At 38.6% G+C, this 27,261-nt stretch overlaps 1 protein-coding gene across 1 annotated transcript in view; it reads right to left on the minus strand.

Moving 5' to 3' along the window:
• Positions 1 to 258: 258 nt before the first annotated feature.
• Positions 259 to 27,261, minus strand: part of LOC117410237 (Fc receptor-like protein 3) — a 59,346-nt gene continuing 32,343 nt past the window's right edge. Inside the window, exons 6-17 of the mRNA XM_059018347.1 lie at positions 23,536 to 23,820; positions 20,698 to 20,982; positions 17,501 to 17,794; positions 15,196 to 15,489; positions 14,428 to 14,724; positions 13,813 to 14,091; positions 8,227 to 8,520; positions 5,177 to 5,437; positions 1,958 to 2,233; positions 1,367 to 1,468; positions 1,083 to 1,113; positions 259 to 608 (exon numbers count right to left, since the gene is read on the minus strand). Of these exons, the coding sequence (XP_058874330.1) occupies positions 521 to 608; positions 1,083 to 1,113; positions 1,367 to 1,468; positions 1,958 to 2,233; positions 5,177 to 5,437; positions 8,227 to 8,520; positions 13,813 to 14,091; positions 14,428 to 14,724; positions 15,196 to 15,489; positions 17,501 to 17,794; positions 20,698 to 20,982; positions 23,536 to 23,820 (2,786 nt within the window). The 3' untranslated portion in view covers positions 259 to 520. The remainder of the gene's footprint in view (positions 609 to 1,082; positions 1,114 to 1,366; positions 1,469 to 1,957; positions 2,234 to 5,176; positions 5,438 to 8,226; positions 8,521 to 13,812; positions 14,092 to 14,427; positions 14,725 to 15,195; positions 15,490 to 17,500; positions 17,795 to 20,697; positions 20,983 to 23,535; positions 23,821 to 27,261) is intronic.

Here is a 27,261-nt window from a genome sequence, read left to right on the forward strand (position 1 = left end):
AAATCTCTTGGAGCTGTATAGAGAGTCTCGGCAATTTCTGACAAGCTTTTCTAACTTTTTTCCTCTCGTTTATAAACTTTCTTATCTTCTTATGTTCTTAATACAACACACCCCTTCCAACGGTTAGGAAACATATAATTTAATTACCATTAATATCTATAATAATGACTGTTTGCTACCTCAAACCCCCAATACTTTGAAAGTTCAAATACATGTTGAAGGTGTATCATTAATAATACAGAACACCACTAGTAGAATAAAGCAGTTTATTGACTAAAGGATAGCTTATGAATACATACATTGTTCAGTAATGCACTCAAAGTTAAACTGTGCAATCAAGCAATCTATTAAATAAATGAATTAAATCAAACAATCAATGAATAATCCATTTGTTTTGAGGTCTTAGAAAATACCCCAGTCAATGGTTATTTTCTGTAAACTACAGCCGCAGTTTGAACAGATATTCACAGCAGTTCTAAGACAATGCATTCAGGCTGATCTTCAGTACGACAGTGCAATACTATTGCAGTTCCACTCCAGTGTGCTGCACACGGCTGCAGAGCTCAATCCTCTCTGCTGACTGCTCCTGATCCTGATCTGAGGTTTTCCTGAGACAGATGTCAGAGACACACAAGGAGGGCTCAGAGTTTAACTGCAGCAATAACAGAAGCTTTAAAGGATGATGACACTTCTAGGCTTCAGAGTAATCAAGTCCCATTGAAATCACAGAGTGCATTTCAGGGTAAGGAGCAGCTGTGTATCAACTGTAAAGACACTCTGTGGAGGCAGCAGCTTTGTGACATTACTGATGAAAGGGTTATTTTTTTAAATACCCTGGATTGAACTTGAATCAAAGAATAATGATTATGAATCTTTATCATCTGGAAACCAAAAAAGCCAAATTAACCCAATACAGCATTTCAGGACACAGGTCAAAGTGAATGTGAGTTTGCAAGAGGGATTCTTAAAGAGTGAATCAGAAAGTTTCCATCTCCATTTTCAGTGCTGTAAAGGATGATGACAGGTAGAGATAGCGAGTGCTGCCCCCCTGTCTGTACACATACTGGTCAATACTGACTTACCGTGATGTACCGCCAGCAATACACAGGGAACCTGGAAAACAAATACGCAGATTGATTTCAGTTTGTTTCTTATAATTGTGTTATATGTGTTTATATAAACTTGCTAAATGTTTATTTTGGACACTGTAAATCAGCTGTGTATATTTAATGAGGAAATCATTCTTTTTTAATGAACTATCCCTAAGACTGGGGTGTGCTGTTCACACTGTAGAAATCACAGGAAGAAGCCTGCATGTGTGCTGTGACAGGCCAGGTGAAATGTGTGCACTGACTGGGAGTCTCACCTTGGATCCTGCAGTATTGAAGGAGCAGCAGAGTGAACACAATGAAATGAATCAGAGTGAAGCTCACTCTGTAGCCAATAGCAACAGCGCTGTGCCAGGACGCTGGGGGAAGGAAGGTACAGTATGAGTGTGTGCTAGTGACTTCCATACACCTTGACTGAGCTGATAGGGATTCAAGAACATTACCCTGCTCACACTGGCTCTATAGGAACAGACTTCAGCCACTCTGTCACTGTGACTGTCTGCTGTGACTGCATTTTATTTGAACCATCATTTTAATCACTCAATTAACACTAATTTGGGTAAATCAGTATGTTTTCATTTTATTGTTTGTCAAAAAGTGGAAAATTATTTTAAATGTAATTAAACCTATTGTAAAACTAAAACATTAGTGGGTAACATACACTACTGAATATAGTACAGAACCAGTGTCTGTACAGTGTATTTGTTTCCAATCCAATGTGTTGATATTGCTGGCAATTCTGTGATCTGTTTATTAAGGGTTCTATACTGGGAATATAATGATACCTATTATAATCTATGAGATCACTTTCAATCATCAAGTCAGTTATGAAAAGTTTCCTATCTTACTTTGCACTTCAATGTGTAGCTCCTGGCTGCTCTTCTTCACTCCCTGTGACTCCACAGCACACGTGTAGCTCCCAGTGTGGCTCTTCTCAGTGCTGGCTATGCTGTACAGTGCAGAGTCAGTGCTGTTAGTCACAGGCTCCCCGTCTCTCACAATGGTGTAGTGGAGTTCAGGGCGGGGGGGTTTGTTCACTGCTGCCTCACAGGTCAGGTTAAGAGCCTCTCCCTCCTTCACTGTGGCTCCTGGAGAGGCTGTCAGAGTCACCCTGGAGAACAGCTCTGACACAAGACAACAAGGACAGTCAGAGTTTGACTGTCACAAAAATTGGATCTATAACTTTAACGGCCATACAGAGAGATTCTGTACTGAATGTTCATTGTGTGCTAAGAGTAATCCCACATATGAGCCCACAGTCTTACCTGTATAGAAAGAGGCACGGTGTCATAGCCACTGACTGTGCGTAAGACACACATCACCAACATGGAGCATTTTGACTACAGTGAAGCACTTTTATTCTCTGGAGAGCAGCCCCGAGATGGGACAAATGGGACACCAGGCTCAGGGGGTAGAAAGGGAGTTAATCGGGCACCTCCTTACAGAAGCCAAGGGTCACCACAGAAGACCAGGAGACAATGTTGGGGCCAGCTGGCACCAGACGACAGGGTGTCTGGGTAGGTGAGGACAGCCCTGTCCATCTAGTCCTTGACTGGGGCTGGCTGAGCTTCAACATTCCCTTCGACCCACGCGGGATGGAGTTAATCAAGGAGGGAGGTGGCCGGTGGTGGCCATGTGTGTTTTGCACAAGGGAAGAGGTGTGTGGCAGGGCGGACCTGTAAATTGTGTGATGTGTTAGCTGTGTAAATGCACATTTGGCAGAGACGGGGTTAAATATATCCCTGCCACAGTCACAGGTGTGGCCATTCTCTAATTAGATAATTGAGTGCTATTTGGGGAATGGCCACATGTATATAAAGGAAGGGAAACCCCTTTGTTGGGAAGGGTTAGTTTAAGGGAAAGGCTGAGAGCAGCATGTTGTGTTTTCGGCATGGGCACCGGGACAGCACAGCTTGGGTGCAAATCTGATTTGTGTTTGTTTAAATCTTTTGTTTGTTTTTTTGTTCCTGTATTGCTAATAAAAGTGTGCATCAGCACTTAAACTTGAGCTTTTGGTCTCTGGTAACCAGCCTTGGCCGTGACACTACCCTTTCACAGACCTGAAAGCAGTTACTGTGCACTTTCACCCCCCTAATGCAACGAGTGAACTACAGCCCATGGACCAGGGGGTTATTCCTGCTTCAAATCCTGGTACAGAACATTTCTACTAAGAGAGATGAGTGCATGGACAGCAGCAACCATAATCCAGGTGGACATTCTACAAGCCACGCAATTTACACGCAGTGCATGGGAGCAGATGTCAGAAACATGTGAACTGCTTTAAACATGCTGGATGGTGTGCAGAAAATGGTGGTCAAGAGAATGAGATGCTGTCTGTTAGAGAGGAATGCGATACACTGGGAATATCATAAACAAAACTGGAGGAAATTGAATTTGAATAAAACCAAGCCTCTTCATGAGCAACTATGAGTGATGTGAGTGATGTTGACGGGGACAGGATGAGGACATTTCTGGTGATGAGGACGTAGAAGACACAGAACCAGTTACCCCTTCACTGGATGAGTTCAGAAAGGCAATCACAAATTCACACAGTCATTACCTGGAACTGGTTAACAAGATTGAAACAGCATGCATTGAGAAAAGCACGAAAAAGCTGAAGCAATCTACTCTGGACATTTATTACAAAAGCAGAGACATGTAATTACTGTATTCAACTTGCAAGTGTAAATATATATATATATATATATATATATATAAATATTAATGACCATAAAGTTGCACAATATCTTGTGAGGGATTGGTTAAAGAAAACGAGGAAAATGTGAAAAGACAACGTAAACCAACTGGATGGTAAACAAAGAAAATAATGTAAAGAGTTTGGGATCAAAAATGAAGTCGGGTTAAACAATACATTTTGTAAAACTGTGTTAAATAAGGGAAAGTAAAAATAAATAAGTTTGGTTTAAAATAAATACTTACTATTGTGTAGAGACAATACACGGGGGGCGCTAGGACCAGGTGGAAGCTACTGGAGTCAGGGTTGGCTCCAGTTCAAATTAATTATTCATTTAATGATTTGTCAATTGTTTAACAGTGTAATTGGTTACCATTTAAAATGTCTGTGAGGGTTTGGTTCGGGAGCTGGATTATTATTATTATTATTATTAGTAGTAGTAGTAGTAGTAGTAGTAGTAGTAGTAGTAGTATTTATTTATTTATATTATTATAATTATTGTTATTATTATTACTGTGAAACTGGACAACAAACTATTGGTATAAGGTATCTGGACTACGATTTGGACTGTGATTTGGTTTTGGAGACGAGGTAACAGGATTAGCCTGCCTCGCTGTTAGTTAGGTAAAGCATCTGTTTAGATAGGACCCGAGATCGGGTTAGGTTTTGTTTTCTTTATTTTTCTTTTGTAAATAATAAACACTCGCTACAGCGTTTTCTCACATCCTGGTTGTCAAGTGTTTATTTTAAGAAGGAACACCTGTGGCAAAGAAGGCAATCCGTCACAACATATAGGCAAAAAATACAATACCATTATTTATAAAATAAAACTTGAAACAAATGATTCTGCATTGTGATTTAGCAGTGCTTGTATTGTTTTGTCAGACTGCTTGTGGTCTTGCAGAGCTCAGCACCGGACTCTAGTCTGCACAGAACGTGCTCCTCTCTGAGAAAAACAAAGTTTCTTCAGGGGACAACTTCTGATAAAAAAATAAAAAAATAAATACTTGCAGTAAGATGTTCAAATGGGCAAAAAGAAACTAAACAGTACAGCCAAGAGAGGGTGAAACGACCACAAAACAAAGGCAAGCAAAACATGAGTGAACTTTCATACCTACCAACATTTACTTTAATAATTGATATCCATCCAGAGCCTCTTTATTGCTATATCTGGTATGGCCTCCTGTGGATTTGTACAAATTCAAGACATCTTGGCAGAACACAATATCAGAAAGCTCTGCCCTTGATAGGGGCCCTGTTACTTTAGCACCTTAAATTAGTAATACACTAAACACAGTTGACCTGGACTCCAATATTAATGTAGCAGGGAGACATTACAGACAGAGAAGGGGTGATGTTCGAGTGAACCTACCTCTCACTGACACCCGCACCTCTGCAGAGTCACCAGAGTAAGTTGAGGAGTTCCACATCGCTCTGCACTTGTAGGACCCCTCGTCACTCTTTGAAACACGATCCATACTCAGCTCTGTGTTATTCTGGGACTGAATCTCTTCATTATCTTTAAAAAAGACAATCCTGGTAAATGTATAATTTGTGTGGACACGACACCTCAGAGTCAGAGAGTCTCCCTCAATCGCAGGCTGGAGGGGAGTCTGCAGGATCACGTCTTCATCTGAAAAGACAGAAAGAGTTCAGATCAGCAGGGCTGAGAGACAGGTCAGGATTGAGGAGTCTGCAGGATCACCCATTGATCTGAAAAGACAGAAAGAGTTCAGATCAGCAGGGCTGAGAGTCGGGTCAGGATTGAGGAGTCTGCAGGATCACCCATTGATCTGAAAAGACAGAAAGAGTTCAGATCAGCAGGGCTGAGAGACGGGTCAGGATTGAGGAGTCTGCAGGATCACCCATTGATCTGAAAAGACAGAAAGAGTTCAGATCAGCAGGGCTGAGAGACGGGTCAGGATTGAGGAGTCTGCAGGATCACCCATTGATCTGAAAAGACAGAAAGAGTTCAGATCAGCAGGGCTGAGAGACGGGTCAGGATTGACCACTGACTGGAGGGAACTGACAGTTTTACACAGACACACCTGCATCACCACCACTACACTCTCACCATCTCTCCCTCCTCATCCACTTTCTCTCTTTCACTCTCATTTTCTCTTGGGTGACCTTATTCGTAGACATGATGTTAGTTTTCACTGTTCTGCTGATGATACTCAGGTTTACTTGTCCCTCAAACAGGGCTGTGTGGATCTGCTGCTAACATTTTGAATACCTGTCTTGCTGACATCAAGAACTGGATGTTTAATAACTTTTAAATGTTAAATTAAGACAAAACAGAAGTCATGATACTGGGACCTAATAAAAATACACATTTGGTTTGTTTTATTTGATGGACTGTACAGATTTTAGGGCAGATGTAAAAAACTTAGGTATTATATTTGATACAGACCTCTCTTTCGAAGCACTCATTAAAAATGTTACAAAAATTTTCATTTAAGAAACATTGCAAGACTGAGAGTTATTCTCTCTAGGCAGGATGCAGAGAGATTAGTGCATGCTTTTATATCCTCTAGGGTTGATTATTACAATGGTCTTTTTATTGGGACTAGCCACAACATTATTTCTCACCTCCAACTTGTACAAAATGCTGCTGCTAGAATTTTAACTCTGGTCAAGAGGCGAGAGCATATCACCCCCGTGCTGGCATCCTTGCATTGGCTCCCTGTTAGTTTTAGAATAGATTTTACGGTGTTGCTGTTAACTTATAAGGCTTTAAATGGTCTTGCTCCTCCATACCGAATAGGAGGCACTTTTTTACACAGAGAATTGTGGGAGTCTGGAACCAACTCCCCAGTAATGTTGTTGAAGCTGACACCCTGGGATCCTTCAAGAAGCTGCTTGATGAGATTCTGGGATCAATAAGCTACTAACAACCAAACGAGCAAGATGGGCTGAATGTCCTCCTCTCGTTTGTAAACTTTCTTATGTTCTTATGAAACCCTATGTCCCTAATCGCCCGCTCTGATCACTGGATGCTGGGTTACTGTCTGTACCTATTATTCAGAAAAAAAACCTCAGGTAGTAGATCTTTTAGTTAGATGGCACTTAAATTATGGAACAACTTGCCCATCACAATTACAGAAGCCCCTTCAGCCGATGCTGTCAAATCTAGACTAAAAAAACATTTTTATAACTTGGCATTCTCATCTACATGAGCTGATATTCTCCTGTCTCCATATTGATCCCACTGCTGCTCTTTTTAAAACTAGATTAAAACACATTTTATAATAAAGCTTATATATCCTAACTTTTTTACCCTTATATATCCTAACTTATTATTTTTTTTTTTTTACATATTTTACTGTTTTGTTTTTATTCTGTTCCTTTTTTACTGCTTGTTGTTGTTGTTGTAATAGGTATTGTTTCTATCCTTGTAAAGCGCTTTGTGGTGACCAGTCGTGAAAGGCGCTATATAAAAATAAAATGGATTGATTGATTAATTAATTCTAACCTTACCTGTGATTACCGTTTTTATACACCTGCATCAGTGAAAGTGCTCCGTCCAGAATCCCATTTTTACTTTAGAAATGTTTTTTCATTAAAAACTTGTCATTCTTTATTAAAATTAACTTCCAGCTTTCATATTGAAGCTTGTTGTGTACAACTCCTTCAAGCAAACCAAGTAGGAATTTGCCCCAGGAGTTTCAGTCAAAATGATCATTGGCCACTTTCACCCATGCACCCGTGACTGACTAATCAATCAATTTACGGCTACAGCCACATTCCCACATGTGTGTTCTGGCAGGGAGGAATTTAACCCCTTCCCTGCCAACCCAATACCCCCTACCCCCCCTTTTGATGTTTTATCTCTCTTTCAGACCAAATCAATGTCTTGACTTTGTTATTGTTCACTATTTTACAAACCAGATTACATAGATCAGATAGAATATATCTGAATATATCTTTGGGTAAACCAAAGGATGTTCATTAATACAACCTATTCAAAAAGCTTTAACTCAAGAGCATTAACGCATTGTGTGGTCCAGTGGTTAAAGAAAAGGGCTTGTAACCAGGAGGTCCCCGGTTCAAATCCCACCTCAGCCACTGACTCATTGTGTGACCCTGAGCAAGTCACTTAACCTCCTTGTGCTCCGTCTTTCGGGTGAGACGTAATTGTAAGTGACTCTGCAGCTGATGCATAGTTCACACACCCTAGTCTCTGTAAGTCAGCTTGGATAAAGGCGTCTGCTAAATAAACTAATAATAATAATAACAGATTTTACTGCAATTAATTTAATTAAACAGAATGCTTCCTATTTCAACTCCATTGCTCTGCATTAATCTGGGTTAATAAAATCATTACAAAAATGTATAACTGCCTTTTAAAATATGAAAAAATAACTCATATGGTCAGTGTAACTGTCTATGAAGAGTCTGCATTAAGCTGAGTAAACTCACCAGTTATCTTTAATTTCACAGGATCGCTGCGCTGTGAGTAGAGTGGCTGATCTCCTCTTTGTCCTCGACAGCAGTACTGGCCCTGGTCAGATACAGCAGCTGCAGTGATGGTGTAGCTGTCACCAGTTATACTGCGGTCAGCAGTCTGGAGCACTGTAGTGTCCTCACTGTCTTTGTACCAGAGATATTTCCAGCCAGCAGAACCCCCCTCAACCCCACACCTCAGAGTGACTTTCTCCCCGGTGAATATCTCTGGGAGTGAAGGCTTCAGGGTGAGTGTAGTCTGGGGCAGCTCTGGAGAAATATAAAGATTATATAATTAGTGTGCACCTTTCCCTTTCAGAGCATCAGTAGCAACACTTAAATCAAATAAAAACTAGCTGACAGATCAACAGCTGTTTTTTTAATTATAAAACCTGACCCACCTAGAAATTTTAAATCCAACAGCTTTTCAAAAGAGTTCCAGACTTTTGTTGTATGCCAGTTTGTTTTATTTATTTCTGAAGTTATTGCAGTAACCACTGAATAACACATAACAGTGGAGGCTCCTTAGAGGAGGCAAGGGAGGCAGAGCTCCTCAACTTAACAAATACATACATTTATATATATATATATATATATATATATATATATATATATATATATATATATATATATATATATATATATATATATATTAGCTCAAAGAGCCAGCTGCCCAACGTTTCGATATGTTGTACATATCTTTCTCAAGGGAGCCTGTGTTTGAATCAAAACATTGGAGGTATTTATAGGTTTTTGACGGCATGACAACTACTTGTTATTGTTTACATTCAAATCCATGATTTATTCTTATATGATGTAATGGTGTTCTATATATTGTGACATCATTTTTACTTCTATCTTTGAATCTGTATTAATTCTAATTAACACTACTTTATATAAACTTATATTTTTATTATATCATGCAATGCTGGCTCTGAGGATCAGTCTAGATTTGGCCTCCGCAGCGCATCAGGTGGTTCTGAATTCTTTTATATAAAGTAGTTCCAGTCTCTCCAACATATTTGATTTCATCACATTTTTCACAGGCTATTCCATAAACAGCATTGCTATTTTTACAGTAGGTATTAGTTTTTAGTGGATATGTGGTGTTCTTATGTTTAATTATATTTTTACTTTTGTCTATGTATTTACACACTTTACATCTACTAGTGCACATGTTCGTAGAACCTATTTTGTCAATTATTCTTTTATGTTTACTGTGAACTAAAATATCACCTAAATTAGCTTCTCTTTTGAATGCTACAACTGGGGCCTTAAGAAATACTTTTTTTAATTTTTCTGAATTATGTAGAATCCGCAAGTGTTTCCAAACTATCTTAGAAATATTGGGCAAAAGTTTAGAGTAAGTCATTATTAATGGGACTCTTTTGACCTTTTTATCTCTATTTTTATAATCTAGTAGATCATCTCTTTTTAGTTGATCCACTTTTCTTAACTCCGTCTCTATAATTCTTTCTTTGTATCCTCTTTTATTAAGATTTGTTTTAAATACATTTCTTTGTTTTACATAGTCACTTTCTTTAGAGCATATTCTTCGTATTCTTATTCCTAGACCCTTTGGGATTGCCCTTTTAGTGTGTATCGGATGTGCAGAGGACATGTGTAAATACTGGTGCATGTCAGTAGGTTTACAGAAGAGGTCAGTCTCAATTGAACCTTCTTCAAGTTTCACTATGGTATCTAAAAATTCTATTTCTTTCCTTGTCCATCGAAGGTCCACCTTAATATTACTGTGTATTTCATTTGCCATTTTATGAAACTGGAAAAGAGATTCTTCTCCATGTGTCCAAACCCCAAAAATATCATCTACAAACCGAATGTATTCTAAAGGTTCTCTTTCCGATTTTCTAAGTAATTGTTCTTCCCATTTCCCCATGTATGTACTGGCAAAATGCATTCCTAATTTAGATCCTATTGCGGTACCATCGTTTTGTTTGTAATTCTTATCAACAAATGTAAAATAACTGTTTTCTAAAACTATGTTGATCATGTTCAGCACCTCTGCTGTAGGTATTGATTTATCTAGTCTATTATCTAGTGCTTTTTGACAAGCTTCTAAAGTTTCTTTACGAGGGACACTTGGGTACAAGGATTTTACATCCATGCAAAATAAAATTGTATTCTCTGGAAGGTTGTGTTTTATTGATTCAAGTCTTTTTAAAAATTGTGTTGTATCCTTAACATAGCTTGGTAATTTCTCAACGTGCGACCTAAGTTGTTTTTCTGGTTTTTCTGGTTTTTCAGCTATTATGTGTGTTGGATTATCAATCGTGCTGACTATCATATCGCATGGGGTGATTTTCTTTGTGCATTTTAGGATTTCCTCTTGCTAGGCCTGTTCTTGCATTATGTGGCTGCATGTATTTTTTTAATTCTTTTGATATAATGCCTTTATTGTATAGTCTCTCCGCAATTTCCTTAACCTCTTTTACAGATTTATTGATCTTATTGCTTTTAACTTCTTCATATGTATCTGTATTATTTAATTCACATTCTACAGATTTCATATAGTCATCTGTGTTCATTATCACTATTCCTGAGCCTTTATCTGCTGGTCTTATCATTATATCATCATCATTTAACAACTCAGTCATAGCTTGTTCTTCAATATTGGTTAAATTAAGTTTACATCTTTTCTTTAGTCCTACTATTATTTCTTGTTTAACTACTTCAATATACATATCTAACCATTTATCTCTTCCATCCGGAGGAGTCCATGTGCTTGTACTATTAACCTTAATCCCATGTTCATAATTACCCTCTGAATCCGAGATATTTTCATTGAAAAAATATTCTGCTAATCTCATGTGTCTCTCCCACTCCTTTAATTCAGTGGCCAGTTTATCTTTATCGATGTATCTTTTAGTCAGTATAAACTTAAGTCCTTTACTCAGTACCGCTTTTTGGGATGTGGTTAAAGTTCTACTTGATAAATTGAATACTATGTCTTCTGTCTTCTCTTTTGTGTATTTGGTACCATGTCTATTTTTGGGTCTCCTATCTTTCTGTTTTGAATTCTCTGTCCTATTCATGTTTAACTCGCTATTTTGAATTTTATTATTTACTTTAACCTGGTTTATTTTTACTGTTTTAGATTTATTTTGATTATCTTTCTTAATTATGCCACAGTATTTAGATTTTCTTCCGGTTTCATTGTCTTTAAATACAATAACTGAGAAATGGTTATTGTTGTATAAAAGATTAATTGGATCGTTCTTATTTTTTTAATATATTCTATTGTGCCTTCGTATTTAAAACAGTCCTTATTCTTTAAGTCTATGTATACGTGTATGGGCATATTTAGGAGGTCTACAGCTGCCATAACTTCTGTCACTTAATTTCATTTTTTCAATATGGGTCACTGAGTCGATGTACATTTCATATTGTTTTATATTGCTTTCCATTAGTTCTATTACATTATGTCTAATTGTTCGATGGTCATTTTGTGAACCGTATAAAACTACACCTAAACATCAAAAGAAACAGTTCCCGTCCTTCTCTATTTGAACTATGTTGTAGTCGTCATAAAATCTTACACTCGCATTGCTCAAGCATTCTATTCCAAAGTGTTTCAGCAGTGTTTTCCTTATTCTCTGATTTGTTATGATTTGAAATTTTAATTTTTTCTAGACCTATTCTATTTTGTAATCCCGGTTGACCTATTAATTTGTGTAATTTCATTATCTTTTTGTTGTTCAAATGTTCTAGAGTTTTGTTCTCAAGGTTGTCTACTTTACGAAGCAACTGTCTCATTTCTGATGGAGGGAACATGCAATTTATGTAATTTATTACTATCTCTATTTCATTACTTATTTCTCTAATTCGTCTTGCCGATGTCAATTTAAATATATATAATTATATATATATATATATATATATATATATATATATATATATATATATATATAAACACACACACACACACACACACACACACATATATTCATGTAAGGTATAAACCACGACGGGCCGTGTGGGTCCCATGATAGATATCACGCCTGGGGTGGTGATAACTTTAACCACCCGAGAAGTGGTATATATCATCGGAACCGCACGCCCCGAATTGGTTTAAACTGCTTGAATGTCCATATTTTTTCTTTAAGTACATTAACCAGCCCATGCTGTATTTTTTTTGGATGTGTTTTTTCAATCTTTGTTTTCTTCTATTTCATTTAGGTGGTTCTTATCTATTGTTATGTGTTTACTCTTGCTGGTGCACTTGTTTTATTTATTTATTTATTTTTCAGATGGACTGCTGTCTTCACTCAGAAAGCTGGTGTTGTACCAGTTATGTGGAGTTTCATCCCTAAATATATTAAAGGAAATAGGTGAAATGCCACTCATTTTTGGCTGTGGTTTTGTAACTAATAACAAATAAAATGTCAGTTTGTCATGGAATTTAGAATGCAGTGCTGCGTAGTGATTTATTCAGTGTGAAGCGGCTCATTAGTATGCAAGCTGTGCTATACGCTATATATACACACGGTCATGTGATGCTGTTTAACCAATCAGAGGTTGTTATTTTTCCAAGCCGTGTTTATATATATATATATATATATATATATATATATATATATATATATATATATATATAATATATATATATATACAGTATATATATATATATATATAATATATTATATATATTATACCATTATAATATAATCATTTTCAATAAAATTAAATACCATTAGTGGTAAAACCTAAGCTCAAGTTTTTTTTTCTGTAATGACTGATGACAAATACAGAGAAACAAAAAACAATAATTTGTTTTGTTGTATTGAAAAAAAAAAAGTGTTTCTTTAACTTATACAACCCGTTTTTAAAGTTAATAATATATTTTTTCAATACAATTCAATAAAAAACGGACTCTTACTGAAATGCAGAGTAACTCAAAGCGAATGGAAGAAACAGAAGCCTGTACTAGAGTTACACTTTTGTGTTGTTCACTGCGCCTGCGGTGTACATAAGTTCAATTAAATCAACTTAATTACATTTTTTAAAACGGTAAAAACTGAAATCAGAAAATAATAAAAGTGATTTCATTGGGCCCTAACTTATTTATGAATGTGTTTTTACTTTGACTCAATGTCAATGTTAATTTGTTAATAAAGCTGAAAATCATGTTAGAAATCACATTAAAAATCTCAATTTCTGTAAGGCTAATAATACTGAACAAGAGATTACTGATGACCTTTGGGTAAGGGGAAACAATAGATACATTGCACATTATGTGAAAAGAAGTTTTAAAATCCCCCCTCCCCTGTACTTGTGCCTCCCCTGTACTTGTGCCTCCCCTGTACTTGTGCCTCCCCTGACTCAGAGGTCACCAGCAGCCACTGTTTACAAGAGCAACTAATAATGTCAGTGGGCAGCATTACAATTTTACACCAGCAATGGCATTAAACTAAAACAAATGCATATCCAGGTTGCAATAAAAGAGGAAGTAAAATCTGAATATGTTAAATCTGAACCACAGGCACACCCATCATTTTTTTTCATTATAAATCTTTAACCCCTCTGCTGTCTAAAATGACTCACCTTTCACAGTCAGTGACACAGAATAACTCCTTTTATTCAGCCCCGTCCCTGCTGCCTCCACCTCACACTGGTAGCTCCCTGTGTCTCTCAGCCCTGCCACTGGGATTGAATGCTGAGCCTGTGATCCAGCTCCACTCAGATCCCCATTGTCTTTGATATAGCGGTACTGCAGTTGTGTGCCCTGTTTATTTATGTGAGCCCCACACTGCAGAGTCACAGCCTCTCCCTCCCACACTGAGGCATCAGGTCTCACTGTCAGAGTGGGTGTGCTGAACAGCTCTGCAGAAACACAAACACAGAGCGGCCCTTCATGATAAACATAATCATTAGCCTCTTTAAAACAAAATGAATTCAGACAGTAAAATAATCAACGGAATAACTTAAAGCCAGCAAAAACAACACTTTATAAATGTGTTGCATTGTTAATCACTTTCTGAAAATGTATATTGTCTGTACCGTCACTATGGCTTTGTTGCTTCATCATATCTATTTTTAATCTAAAGGAAATAGAGCTACGATGTAGTCTTCTTTTGCTTTAATACTGAGACTTTTTTTTAATTAATTTTCTTTATGGCTGGCTGCCGTCTTTCTTACAGGCTCATTTCAGTCACTCACTTGATACTTGTATCTTCACACCTTTGCTGTATTCTGAGTAAAACGGTTTGCTCCCCCTTTCAGCTCGACACCAGTACTCTCCACTGTGGGACAGAGCAGCAGCACTGATTGTGTATCCTGCTCCAGTTCCACTGCTGCTGTCAGTCTGGTACACTGGAGTGCTGTGCTGACTGCCTTTGTACCAGAGATATCTCCAGCCATCAGAGCCCCCCTCAACCACACAGCTCAGAGTCACTGTGTCTCCTTCAAATATCTCTCCTGCAGGCTCCTGGGTCAGGACAGGCTTTGGCCTGCCAGCTAAAATAGAGGAGACAACAGAATTAGGGGAGTGCACATTTCTCTCTTTCATTCAAGAAAAACTTTACCCACTAGATTCTGTAATTGTGCATTCTGTATTGTCCCCAGAGGGACAATAGATACCTTCCCAGTGTGTGTTTGTGAAAGGATAGAGGGAGACAGAGAGGGGGTACTCAGTGTCACTGATGAGAAGGCAGGAACAGTTCAGTGTAGATTGAGGAATCCTCTCAATGTGTGAAGGTGACAGAAATGGAATGGAGGGGCAGATGAGAAGGAAAGAAGGGCAGAGGAGCAGTGTAAATAGGGGAACTCTCTCAGTGTGTTTGTGGTACAAATGCAGGGAGAAAGAGAGGAGGCAGGACAGACAGCACTCAGGTAGGAAGGCAGTCGGGAGACAGAGCCCTCCGTCTGGAGTCTACAATAGAGGAGAGGATCAGAATGTTAGAATTCAGAGTGTTTGAAATGACTTACCTGATACTCTCATTGTAAGAGCATCGCTTGTTTTAGAGTACGATGGGTTACCCGTCCTTACACCTTGACAGGTATATTCCCCACTGTGGTATTGAGCAGCAGAGCTAATTGTGTAGCTGTCACCATCTATACTGCTGTAGTAATACTGGGTTACTGGAGCATTCCTCCCAGCTTTGTACCATGTGAATCTCCAGTCAGTGTAACCCCCCTGAACCTGACATCTCAGTGTGACTCTCTCTGATTCGTATATCTGTGTCCATGCAGGCTCCTGGGTCAGGACAGCCTGGGGTCGTTCTGTAGAGACAGAAGATCAGAGAAGATCAGACAGCACTCAGCACTCCTCTCTCTATCCTTTTTTTATCCTATGTTGTTCCACAAGGAAATACAATATGGTAAGAATCTATCTGTTATTAATACACTATTACAACAACTAGAGCGTTTCAGTGGCCTGTTGTTACTCATAATAATGACACTCTGTCAGCTGCAGAGGTGCTTAATCACGGTTAAAAAGCAGCTCTCCAGATACCCCAGGGCAGCCTTGTACCCCGGTCCTACATAACTGGTACAAACACAAGTAGCTTTGTACACTGGCAGAATCTCGCAGCTAAAACATAAATGTAATACAACTGGCCAGACACGTCAATAGAACATAGATAATGCACTGCAAAGAGCAGAAGAAAAGATAAAGACACACAGGCTTAGCAGCATGACTTGTATTCAAGTTATTCTCTTCCCTGTCAGTGAAGCATCATTTTGATCTATATTTAAAATGTCAGACAACTTTATTATGAATTGGTTATAATGCTGCCTTATAAAAGCTATAGTAATACAACTTGCATTGTCTTATTCATAGCTCTTCTAAATGTAATACAGTCCGTTTATTTTAATTTAGCATGAACTGATTACTGTATTCTGATAATGGTTTTGGAGGAAACTGTCAGTGACACAGAATACCAGTTTCAATGTCTCAATTTATTAGCAGATACAAGCGACTGCAGCATGATTGCCTTCTTATTCTTAAAGTAGTTTTGTTTTAAAAAGTTTTCAAAACGTTTTAGGTAAGTGAAGAAATCTTTTTTTGTACAAAGTCTAGCTGTGTAATAATCATGTGCAACAGCACTGGAAGCTCACTTGTGCAATGTCGTGTGAGCTCTAGACATGAAACAGAATAACATACATATTAGTGTTAAATTACATTTGATAAACGGCTTTCTGCTTTATATATTTGGACTCTGTGCCACAAAAATAAGATAAAAATGATGCATTTGCACAGGTTACTCCAGTGTACTGCATTTAGTGTCCAATATGCAAAACTATCCCCAGAATCCCATATTCTCAATAACTTCTGCTAAATAAGGTTGATACCGAGTTTCCTTGACAATTGGATAAGTGTTTCCTCAGAACTATGGATAAAAGCAGATGAGCGCTTCCACTGTCACCCCTTCACAGGGGATTGCATCACCAGCAGGGTTAATGACAGACTCAGCATCACAGGAACTGATAGCTCATGAACACAAGCATTACAAAGGGATCCACACTGCTGACTGTCAGTGTTTGCAGACTCTGCAGCTGTGCTGGGGAGGCTGTCATACACATTGTGTTCTTATATCTGGAGAGCCGCTCATCCAGCTGTCATGAAGCTTGGTGTAAACATTATTTATTTGAAGTTATTGAGACTATCAGATTCTTGAGTTATAGAGGCGGGGCGTCTGTCTGTCTGCCCGTCTGTCCCTCTGTATGTCACTCTTACAATGTTGCATATATCTGGAGAACCAGCTCCCTAGCTGTCATGAAACTTGCTATTACCATTATCTAGTTTAGGTTACTGAAAATATCAGTTTCAGGATATTTAAGGGAGGTCTGTCTGTCCCTACATCCATCCCCGTTTGGTGCATTTTTACAGATACCTGTTCATTTGTGGGTGATGGATTAGATTTTTTTAAGTGCTAAAGTATGCTTTTAAAATCTGTTTTCATATATTGTATTTTCTTTAATGACTCCCCCCACCCTCTTTTTCTGAGCCAGGAATATTTTGGTTCTTCATTTGTTTGAACTATAACACATGGTCTGATTAGGTTATAACAATTGGTTATTGTGATTGGTTAGCACTCTTTAAATAGCAAGAATTCTGTGACATACCAATGTGGGACAAAAAAATAACTAAAGAAAACAAAAAGTAAATGTTACCAAATGTCACCTTTGTGCTTTATTCCAAAAGAAAATGCCTTTCCTATTCTGCCATCTATAATAGTAACAATTGGGTGGTACCAAAAGATTACTCCTCACACTCATTTCAGTTACTCACTTGACACTTGTATCTTGACAGCATTGCTGTATTGTGAGTTAAACGGTTTGCTCCCTCTTTCAGCTCCACACCAGTACTCTCCACTGTGGGACAGAGCAGCAGCACTGATTGTGTATCCGGCTCCAGTTCCACTGCTGCTGTCAGTCTGAGGTGCTGAAGTTCTCTGACTGTCTTTGTACCAGAGATATCTCCAGCCATCAGAGCCCCCCTCAACTACACAGCTCAGAGTCACTGTGTATCCTTCAGATATCTCTCCTGCAGGCTCCTGGGTCAGGACAGGCTTTGGCCTGCCAGCTAAAATAGAGGAGACAACAGAATTAGGGGAGTGCACATTTCTCTCTTTCATTCAAGAAAAACTTTACCCACTAGATTCTGTAATTGTGCATTCTGTATTGTCCCCAGAGGGACAATAGATACCTTCCCAGTGTGTGTTTGTGAAAGAATAGAGGGAGACAGACAGGGGGTACTCAGTCTCACTGATGAGAAGGCAGTAGATTGAGGAATCCTCTAAGTGTGTGAAGGTGACAGAAATGGAATGGAGGGGCCGACCAGGGCAAGCGCCCTGGGCCCCGACGCCAGAGGGGGGCCCACACACACATACAGAAATGAAATTGCCTTGAGCCTGAGGCACAATGTCTGGTTTATTAAATCGTTCCAGAACCGTCGTCATAGCATTGCCTCATTTTGTATTGTGATTTCCACGAGTGCACCTCATCGCTGCAAAATGACATGTAAACAAACGGCAAAATGCGCCAGTTTGTCTTGTTACAAAAAGATCGAAATTGTTCGAACTCCTGAAAGAAACCTGAATCAGACACAAGTCGCCAAGCACCATTCTGGTGAGTTGCTTCACCATTCTGTTAAATAATTTTGTGCATGTCTTGAATATTGCTACTGTACAGGTATTCATAATTAATCTAGAGCTGCTGTTGCATTTTTTAACATGGGTAGGGATGCTGTGTTAATTTAGTTTATTAATGTTAGTTTGTCTTTAAAGGTTTTTAAGAGACAGACAAACACTCAGAACAGTGAAACGAGAGAACAACAGTGAGACGAGAGAACAACAAAGAGACGAGAGAACAACAAAGAGACGAGAGAACGACAAAGAGACGAGAGAACGACAAAGAGACGAGAGAACGACAAAGAGACGAGAGAACGACAAAGAGACGAGAGAACGACAAAGAGACGAGAGAACGACAAAGAGACGAGAGAACGACAAAGAGAAGAGAGAACAACAAAGAGACGAGAGAACGACAAAGAGACGAGAGAACAACAAAGAGACGAGAGAACAACAGACGAGAGAACGACAAAGAGACGAGAGAACGACAAAGAGAAGAGAGAACGACAAAGAGACGAGAGAACAACAAAGAGACGAGAGAACAACAAAGAGACGAGAGAACAACAAAGAGACGAGAGAACAACAAAGAGACGAGAGAACGACAAAGAGACGAGAGAACGACAAAGAGAAGAGATGTGGGAAGAAACAGAAACAGAAACGAAACGAAACGAAACAGAAACAAAACTAAACAACAAACAAAGACGAGCAGGGCAGTGGAAATGAGCTGCTCTCTGCTGCTAGAGAAAGAGCCGTGCGGAGCCGAGACCGATCGAGCCATCCAGCTGGGAGAGTCGGGCAGCAGCAGCGACAGTCGCCGTCGAGATATCCAGGACCAGTGGCGCTGAGGGGGGTCAGCGGAATATACTGTTCCAGGCGGACTGAGCATCTAGAGGGGAAGAGGTGGAGATACCTCCCCTCTCGCAAAGCTAAGTGTCCAAGCTTTCTACTGTTCGAGATATAATTATCTGTTAATGTCCTGCCTGATTCGGGTTGATTAGCAAAGGCTTTCGTTTGTTTAATTTTAGAACGCAACTCTCTGACGCCCCTCCGATCTATTATCAGAGCTGTGTGGTGTATGCGAGGCTGGACTACTTTGGAGAGACATTGAAGATCACGTGGAGATTGTGGTGTCCCAGGACTACTATCATTAAGCTAGTTGTGATTTCTGTTTTAGTACATTGTTGAATTGTCTTTCTTGCTAATATCCCTTTTAACTACTGTTTGCTAGTGTTACTGTTTGATAGTCACTGTTGATCTCTATGCTTGGTCATTTTTATATTTTATATATTAACTTGGTAGTTTTAATGATTGTTTGTTTTTTCAGAATTTATTGTAATACATTTTTTTATATATACTGTATATAGTATAGTGTCTGGCTTCCTTTGCTTGCATTGATAAGGTGTCACTACCCTGGTGCTGAACTTAGATATTAGTTTGGTGTTATACCCAACACATACACTTAGGCCCCATACCTAGGGTCCCACACCTAAGGGGGCCCCACACTCGTCACAAATTGTATGACGTCTTCAGAGTCGAAACAGTCTTGCGAGTATTATGTCGGCCCCTCGCAAGTACGAGTCGGGCCATTGTAAAAGCAAAATAAAAAATATAAAGAAATTCAACTCAAGCAGCAACAAAGAGCTCTGCTGCCATTTCTAGACAAACCGCCAAATAAAAATCTGCTTCGGGAAGCAAATTAATCCAATTTCAGACTCTTCACAATAATCATCTCCAAAATATTGATTTCTGGTTACCAATGTAACATTGCCACATTTGCACTTTCTGACTGACAAAGTGGACGTGTTTCCTCATGTGAGCTTACTGGATAATAAGAAATTTAATTTAAAAAATGCAAAATCTAAGAGTTAGTGTCTGATAGGCTAATCAATAGCCTGTCCCTCTTTACATTCCACCAAAGAAAACCAAGACACGGCGCAGGACAGTGCAGCATCGTCTTTTAAAGTTTTACTGGAGGCTTTTCTTAAAGTGATTAGACTACTATTAATCGATAATGAAATCGAGATTGTGTGTATTAAAGTAAGACGGACCACCACACCAACGGTCTGAATAGGTATGTACAACAAATTAAATGTTTGGAAGACGTACACTCGTAAATGCAGCGTGGTATAAAATTAAGCTGCTTCTTGGCTACAATATTCAGAAAAAATAGTTAATAAACTCACCAGACACAGTCAGTGTAACAGGATCGCTGTGTTAATAAACTCACCAGACACAGTCAGTGTAACAGGATCACTGTGTTAATGAACTCACCAGACACAGTCAGTGTAACAGGATCGCTGTGTTAATAAACTCACCAAACACAGTCAGTGTCACAGGATCACTGTGTTAATAAACTCACCAGACACAGCCAGTGTAACAGGATTACTGCGCTGAGAGGAACGTGGTTGATCTCCTCTTTGTGCCTCACACTGGTACTGTCCACTATGGGACTGAGTGACAGGGCTGAGTGTGTATCTGGCCCCAGTGGTGTCTCTGATCTTCACTGTGCCTCCCTGACTGCTCTTGTACCAGAGATATCGCCATCCAGTGAAACGCCCCTCAACCCCACAGCTCAGGGTGACAGTCTCTCCAGTGTACAGCTCTCCCCATTGAAGACTGCTGGTCAGCACAGCCTTTGGCAGCTCTGGGTAAATGAAGAAACAAGGCATGTTAGGAACATCCATTACCAATACAAAGACAGAAATAAAACATTACAGGTTCCAGTACAATGGAAACACAGGGTCTGATTCTCTCAGATGAAAGCAGCTCAATGTTACTGTCTCTGAGGGTCCAGTAAAGAGGGCACAGCTCTGTATTGTTGTAATTATACATTTTTACTGTCTGAGATTTGTATTCTTGGTTGATTATTCTGGTTGGTTATCCGACAATAGCCCTATTCATAGAAAATATTAAATATATCTGGATGGTTCAGACAAGACCCCCTGGATCAGGCATGAAACACATACTCAAGGGATAATAACAACCTTTTACAATGTGTACATAACACTGTACAATAGCAGTACATAATACAATACAATAGGCTAATGCAATAGGTCAGAGGTGCACAATTCTAGTCCTCCAGCTCTTGTTTATCAGAGAGATTGTGGGCAAGACTTTCCCTGTGTAAAGCTAATGCTTTTTCATTTCAAAATTGACTGTTTTCTATTTCACAAAATAGTAATTTCTGAAGAAGGAAAAAACTAACTTTGAAACGCTGAACTTTAACACTAGAAGCGTCAGGAATTTCGAACTACCTAGAAGCACCAAACCGGTCATTTTAACCGGTAGCTTTTTAAACAGCTGTAATATGATCATGAAAGACAAACGATTGTATAAAACTCAAAAGTTGTGTTTATGAACATCAAATCAAACATTTGCATAGCAGAAACACCATATTTAAATGGAAAACAAAACATACTTTTTTTTTCAAAAGGAGCAGTACAAAACAAGAGAAACTTAAATAAAATAAACATTTCACTAGTGACTATTTTGTAACGGGTCTCTGTACATACAGAGTTCTATAAACATTTTATTTGTTTGTAAAAATAACATCAAAGGGTCTTTTATTTTTAAAAAGAGTATATAATGCACTACTTTAAAACATAAATAACTATAATACAATAAACTATTTATATAGCATATTTATTTAGCCTGCATACCTGGCAGCTTTCTAACCTGTACAGTCCACACAGAATACACGCTTCCCCACTTTCCCTGAGCATTTACCGGATTACAGGCTACATTTGAATAGATAAATATGCATTGAAATAACCGGTTAAAATGACCGGTTTGGGCTCTTCTAGGTAAACATGCTTATAATTGTCAATTTCTTGTGAATATGCGGCTCAAACGCCGTCACTATATCTAATGCATATATTTAGGAAAAGTCACAAACGGGCATGCGCATTACATTCCGGAACGCAGAGTCATTTAAATTTTAAAACACAAAACGGTCAAATTGACTGGCTTGGCGCTTCCTGTGTTAAATGCTGAACCTTGAATGTTGGAAGCATCTTCCACAAACTACGGTGAAACATTAACTTTGATTAAAATCATCGTCTGGGACAGCTCTCTGAGATTCCCCTAAAAAATTTAGGCAGTTCCTTCTGAATTCGCCTAAAGGACTAATACTGTATAGCAGTCACCGTTCAATTCTGATTTTCTGATTTCATGATTCATTTCAGTTATGTCATCTATGCTTAAATGTGTTTTGTTTTCATATAAAAGCTCACAATATTATGTTGTTTTTTAAGTGACTATTTAAATTGTGTTTTTTATAGCAAAATCTTTAAAGTTTTATTACATTTTACTTTTATGAACATTGAAATGACCTTTTGTTTTTACTTCATTTATTAATAACCATGAGTACTTTAAATCACAAATGAAGAGCATCGTAATCCGAGCCATTAAAAAGTACAATGCTTTATCTTAGATTTTAGATTAAAAGAATGTTTATATTTACTTCAGGACCTTCAAACATGCTTTTCAGGACCACTGATACAATACATTTTTTTAAAGAGTAACAGTGGTTTATGTAATTTATTTTTACTTTGTGTGGGTCTGACCTAAGATTTCATCTATCTATCATAATTAAACCATATGTTATGTATTTTTTTTAATTTAGTGCAAAGGTTTTGTATTTAATCTTGCACAGATCAATGTAATGTAAAGCCTCCAGAGATGATCAGTAACGAAAGCAGCTGGGGAGAATGAACTGTACCCTAGCAGTGGGTGAAAGTGATTACAGAGTGACTGTCCAGCTTTCTGCTGTAGTCTGGTGTGAACGAAAGCCATTTTGTTATACAGTGCATAGTGACCAACTCCTCTATTGAAATTGTTCTGAATGGAAGGGTCTAATAAAAGAGGTGATTAAAGAGAGCAACATCACCACTGCCATCCAGCTGGGTTTTTTTCTTTGCAATCAACTACACTACTGCATCAGGCAGTTTAAAATGGAGCAGTACTACTGCCTCTCAGGGGTCTGTATTGAGGGGTCTGTTCAGCTGGGTTAATAAACTCACCAGACACAGTCAGTGTAACAGGATCGCTGTGTTAATAAACTCACCAGACACAGTCAGTGTAACAGGATCACTGTGTTAATAAACTCACCAGACACAGTCAGTGTAACAGGATCGCTGTGTTAATAAACTCACCAGACACAGTCAGTGTAACAGGATCGCTGTGTTAATAAACTCACCAGACACAGTCAGTGTAACAGGATCACTGCGCTGAGAGGAACGTGGTCGGTCTCCTCTTTGTGCCTCACACTGGTACTCTCCACTATGGGACTGAGTGACAGAGCTGAGTGTGTAACTGGCTCCAGTGGTGTCTCTGATCTGCCTTGTGTCTCTCTGACTGCTCTTGTACCAGAGATATTCCCAGTCAGTGAAACCCCTCTCAACCCCACAGCTCAGGGTGACAGTCTCTCCAGTGTACAGGTTTCTCCATTGAGGACTGCTGTTCAGCACAGCCTTTGGCAGCTCTGGGTAAATGAAGAAACAAGGCATGTTAGGAACATCCATCTCCAATACAAAGACAGAAATAAAACATTACAGGTTCCAGTACAATGGAAACACAGGGTCTGATTCTCTCAAATGAAAGCAGCTCAATGTTACTGTTTCTGTATTGTTGTTATTATACATTTTTACTGTCTGAGATTTGTATTCTTGGTTGATTATTCTGGTTGGTTATCTGAAAATAGCCCTATTCATGAAAAATATGAAATATATCTGGATGGGCTCCCGAGTGGCACATCCAGTAAAGGCGCTCCACGCGGAATGTAGGATGTGCCCTATAGCCTGGAGATCGCAGGTTCGAATCCAGGCTATGTCACAGCTGACCGTGACCGGGAGTTCCTAGGGGGCGGCGCACAATTGGCTGAGCGCTGCCCGGGTAGGGAGGGCTTAGGTCGGCAGGGGAATCCACGGATCACCGCGCATCAGCGACCCCTGTGGCCGACAGGGCGCCTGTGGCTCTGCAGCGGAGCCGCCAGATCTGTGTTGTCCTCCGGCACTATAGGTCTGGTGGCATTGCTGTGGATCTGCAGTGTGAAAAATGACGGCTTGGAAGGAGCACGTTTCGGAGGACGCGTATTCCAGCCTCCGTTTCCCGAGTCGGCGGGGGGGTTGCGAGCGGTGAGCCGGGGATACAGATAATAATTGGGCATGCTAAATTGGGGTGAAAATCGGGGTAAAATAATTGGCGACGACTAAATTAAAATATATATATATATATATATATATATATATATATATATATATATATATATATATATATATATCTGGACGGTTCAGACAAGACTCCCTGGATCAGGTATGAAACACATACTGAAGGGATAATAACAACCTTTTACAATATGTACATAACACTGAACTATAGCAGGATATAATACAATACAATAGGCTAATGCAATAGGTCAGAGGTGCACAATTCTAGTCCTCCACCTCTTGTCTATCTGAGAGACTGTGGGCAAGACTATCCCTGTGTAAAGCTAATGCTTTTTCATTTCAAAATGGACTGTTTTCTATTTCACAAACAGTAATTTCTGAAGAAGGAAAAAACTATCTTTGAAACGTTGAAATTTAACACTAGAAGCGCTGGAATTTCGAACTACCTAGAAGCACCAAACGGGTCATTTTAACCGGTAGCTTTTTAAACAGCTGTAATATGATCATGAAAGACAAACGATTATATAAAACTCAAAAGCTGCATTTATTAATTTCAAATCAAACATTTGCATAGCAGAAACACCATATTTAAATGGAAAACAAAACATACTTTTTTTTTTCATAAGGAGCAGTACAAAACAAGAGAAACTTAAATAAACTTAAATAAGATAAACATTTCACTAGTGACTATTTCGTAACAGATCTCTGTACATACGGAGTTCTATAAACATTTCATTTGTTTGTAAAAATAACATCAAATGGTCTTTTATTTTCAAAAAGAGTATATAATGCACTACATCAAAACATTAATAACTATAATACAATAAACTATTTATATAGCAGATTTATTTAGCCTGCATACCTGGCAGCTTTCTAACCTGTACAGTTCACACACAATACACGCTTCTCCACTTTCCCTGAGCATTTACCGGATTATAGGCTACATTTGATAAATAAATATGTACTGAAATAACCGGTTAAAATGACCGGTTTGGGCTCTTCTAGGTAAACATGTTTATAATGCGCATTACATTCCGGAACGCAGAGTCATTTAAATTTTAAAGCTCAAAACGGTTAAATTGACTGGCTTGGCACTTCTAGTGTTAAATGCTGAACCTTGAATGTTGGAAGCATCTTCCACAAACTACGGTGAAACAATAACTTTGATGAAAATCATCGTCTGGGACAGCTCACTGAGATTCCCCTAAAAAATATAGACAGTTCCTTCTGAATTCGCCTAAAGGACTAATACGGTATACCAGTCACCGTTCAATTCTGATTTTCTGATTTCATGATTCATTTCAGTTATGTCATCTATGCTTAAATGTGTTTTGTTTTCATATAAAAGCTCACAATATTATGCTGTTTTTATGTGACTATTTAAACTGTGTTTTTTATAGCAAAATCTTTAAAGTTTTATTACATTTTACTTTTATGAACATTGAAATGACCTTTTCTTTTTACCTGATTTATTAATAACCATGAGTACTTTAAATCACAAATGAAGAGCATCGTAATCCGAGCCATTAAAAAGTACAATGCTTTATCTTAGATTTTAGGTTAAAAGAATGTTTATATTTACTCCAGGACCTTCCAACATGCTTTTCAGGACCACCTATACAATACATTTTTTTAAAGAGTAACAGTGGTTTATGTAATTTATTTTTACTTTGTATGATTCTGACCTAAGATTTCATCTATCTATCATAATTAAACCATATTTGATGTATTTTTTTTTTTTATTTAGTGCAAAGGTTTTGTATTTAATCACACACAGCAGATCAATGTAATGTAAAGCCTCCAGAGATGATCAATAACGAAAGCAGCTGGGGAGAATGAACCGTACCCTAGCAGTGGGTGAAAGTGATTACAGAGTGACTGTCTGGCTTTCTGCTGTAATCTGGTGTGAACGAAAGCCATTTTGTTATACAGTGCATAGTGACCAACTCCTCTGTTGTAATTGTTCTGAATGGAAGGGTCTAATAAAAGAGGTGATTAAAGAGAGCAACATCACCACTGCCGTCCAGCTGGGTTTTTCTTTCTTACAATCAACTACATTACTGCCTCAGGCAGTTTAAAATGGATCAGTACTGCCTCTCAGGGGTCTGTATTGAGGGGTCTGTTCAGCTGGGTTAATGAACTCACCAGACACAGCAGGGGTAACAGGATCACTGTGTTAATAAACTCACCAGACACAGTCAGTGTAACAGGATCACTTTGTTAATAAACTCACCAGACACAGTCAGTGTAACAGGATCACTGTGTTAATAAACTCACCAGACACAGTCAGTGTAACAGGATCACTGTGTTAATAAACTCACCAGACACAGTCAGTGTAACAGGATCACTGTGTTAATAAACTCACCAGACACAGTCAGTGTAACAGAATCACTGTGTTAATAAACTCACCAGACACAGTCAGTGTAACAGGATCGCTGTGTTAATAAACTCACCAGACACAGTCAGTGTAACAGGATCACTGTGTTAATAAACTCACCAGACACAGTCAGTGTAACAGGATCACTGTGTTAATAAATTCACCAGACACAGTCAGTGTAACAGGATCACTGTGTTAATAAACTCACCAGACACAGTCAGTGTAACAGAATCACTGTGTTAATAAACTCACCAGACACAGTCAGTGTAACAGGATCGCTGTGTTAATAAACTCACCAGACACAGTCAGTGTAACAGGATCACTGTGTTAATAAACTCACCAGACACAGTCAGTGTAACAGGATCGCTGTGTTAATAAA

Source organism: Acipenser ruthenus, chromosome 59 (genome assembly GCF_902713425.1).
Source record: "Acipenser ruthenus chromosome 59, fAciRut3.2 maternal haplotype, whole genome shotgun sequence".
Lineage (NCBI taxonomy): Eukaryota > Metazoa > Chordata > Actinopteri > Acipenseriformes > Acipenseridae > Acipenser > Acipenser ruthenus.